Source organism: Pygoscelis adeliae, unplaced genomic scaffold (assembly GCF_000699105.1).
Source record: "Pygoscelis adeliae isolate BGI_AS28 unplaced genomic scaffold, ASM69910v1 Scaffold404, whole genome shotgun sequence".
Lineage (NCBI taxonomy): Eukaryota > Metazoa > Chordata > Aves > Sphenisciformes > Spheniscidae > Pygoscelis > Pygoscelis adeliae.
This window is the reverse complement of record NW_008824598.1, coordinates 71,491-73,068: the sequence shown is the minus strand read 5'-3', so window position 1 is coordinate 73,068 and position 1,578 is coordinate 71,491. Positions and strand designations below refer to the sequence as shown.

Here is a 1,578-nt window from a genome sequence, read left to right as displayed (position 1 = left end):
CCCAGGTTGGATGGGGCTTTGAGCAACCTGGTCTAGTGGAAGGCGTCCCTGCCCATGGCAGGGGGGTTGGAACTAGATGATCTTTAAGGTCCCTTCCAACCCAAACCATTCTATGATTCTATGATCCCTGTCCCCACAGGAGAGTCCAGCACAGTGGTGAGCCCCTACCTGCCGGGGGGTGTGAGTGATGGGCAGTGGCACACGCTGCAGCTCCGCTACTACAACAAGGTATGTGCGCCCCAGCTGTACCCCCACATGCATGGGTCTCTCTCCCTGTGAGGCATGACCAAGTGGTTCTGGTTTTCCTGTTCTCCGGCTCTGCCCCATGAGGGAGGCTGTGGAGAGAAGGTAGAGGTAGTTTTCAGCCCTTGGGGATGGGTGTAGTGGAGCAGACAGCCAGGTGCAGGGGGAGATTGACCCTCAGGACAACACTTGGAGGTGGCAGTGTCCTTGCCCATATCCATCTCTGGTGCTGCTTTCTGGGCTTGTCCAGAGATGTCCCTCCTGCAGATGTCCCTCCTGCTTCGCTCACGCCCCAGCAGTGCAGCGGTGCCTGGGCCATGCTTAGGCCCTTTCCTTGCTGTCATGCGAGCCCTTGGGTGTCTGGGTCTGGGGGCACGTGTGCTGCTAATACCCTGCGTTTGGTTTCAGCCCAAGGTCAGCGCCCTGGGGGTGGTGCAGGGCCCCTCCAAGGACAAGGTGGCCATCTTGACAGTGGATGAATGTGACGCCTCAGTGGCCCTGCAGTTTGGCAGTGAAATTGGGAACTACTCCTGTGCTGCAGAGGGTGTGCAGACCAGCTCGAAGAAGTGAGTTCCTCAGGGACTGTGTGGGGAGAGTAGCAGGGCACGTGGGTCCCCTGCAGAGTCAGCCCTTCACATCTGGGACAGCTGTAGTTCCAGGGGGCTCGGCTGTGTGTGTCCCCGGGGATTTCTGCTTCCCAGCCCCTTGTGTTGGGGACCTAGCTGTCTGGCCTGAGGTCGCTGTGGCTCTTAAAGCCCTGGGCTTCTGTCCTTGCAGGTCCCTGGACCTCACAGGTCCATTGCTCCTCGGAGGGGTCCCCAACTTGCCGGAAAACTTCCCTGTTACTCACCGGGACTTTGTGGGATGCATGAGAGACCTGTACATTGACAGCAAACGCATCGACCTGGCCTCCTACATTGCCAACAATGGAACTGCTGCAGGTACCGGTGCCTCTGCTCCTGCCAGCCCCTGCCCTGGGAATTGCTCCTCCTTCTCACGCAGCAGCACTGCTGGGCTGTAACAGCAGTGTGGTGGCACAGCTGGAGCTGAACAGCTTCCTGTCGGGGAAGGGGGCCTCCAAATCCCCCTAAATGGGCCAGTCCCCATCCCAGCTAATGTTCTGGGAATGTCCCCTGATCCCAAGCGCAGAGCCTGCAGAGCTGGCTTGTCTGGGAGATGCTAGGTAGTCAGTCCAGCTCCGCAGTGTCTTTCTTCTGGCATAAGGAGGAGCAACAGCCTTGATCCTCATCCCTGAGCAGGCAGGGTCTGTGCTGAGAGGCTGAGTGGCTGGGGTTGGCCCTCCTGCCGGCCAGGAAAGGCGTGGGGGGCGCTGGT

The 1,578-nt window shown here is 59.5% G+C and overlaps 1 protein-coding gene across 1 annotated transcript in view; it reads left to right on the top strand.

Annotated features, from left to right (window-relative positions):
- The window catches only part of CELSR3 (cadherin, EGF LAG seven-pass G-type receptor 3), a gene marked incomplete at its 5' end in the record, with an annotated part of 32,815 nt that overhangs the window by 14,927 nt on the left and 16,310 nt on the right, over positions 1–1,578 (top strand). Inside the window, 3 exon segments of the mRNA XM_009322327.1 lie at positions 140–228; positions 652–809; positions 1,021–1,184. Coding sequence (XP_009320602.1) covers positions 140–228; positions 652–809; positions 1,021–1,184 — 411 coding nt within the window.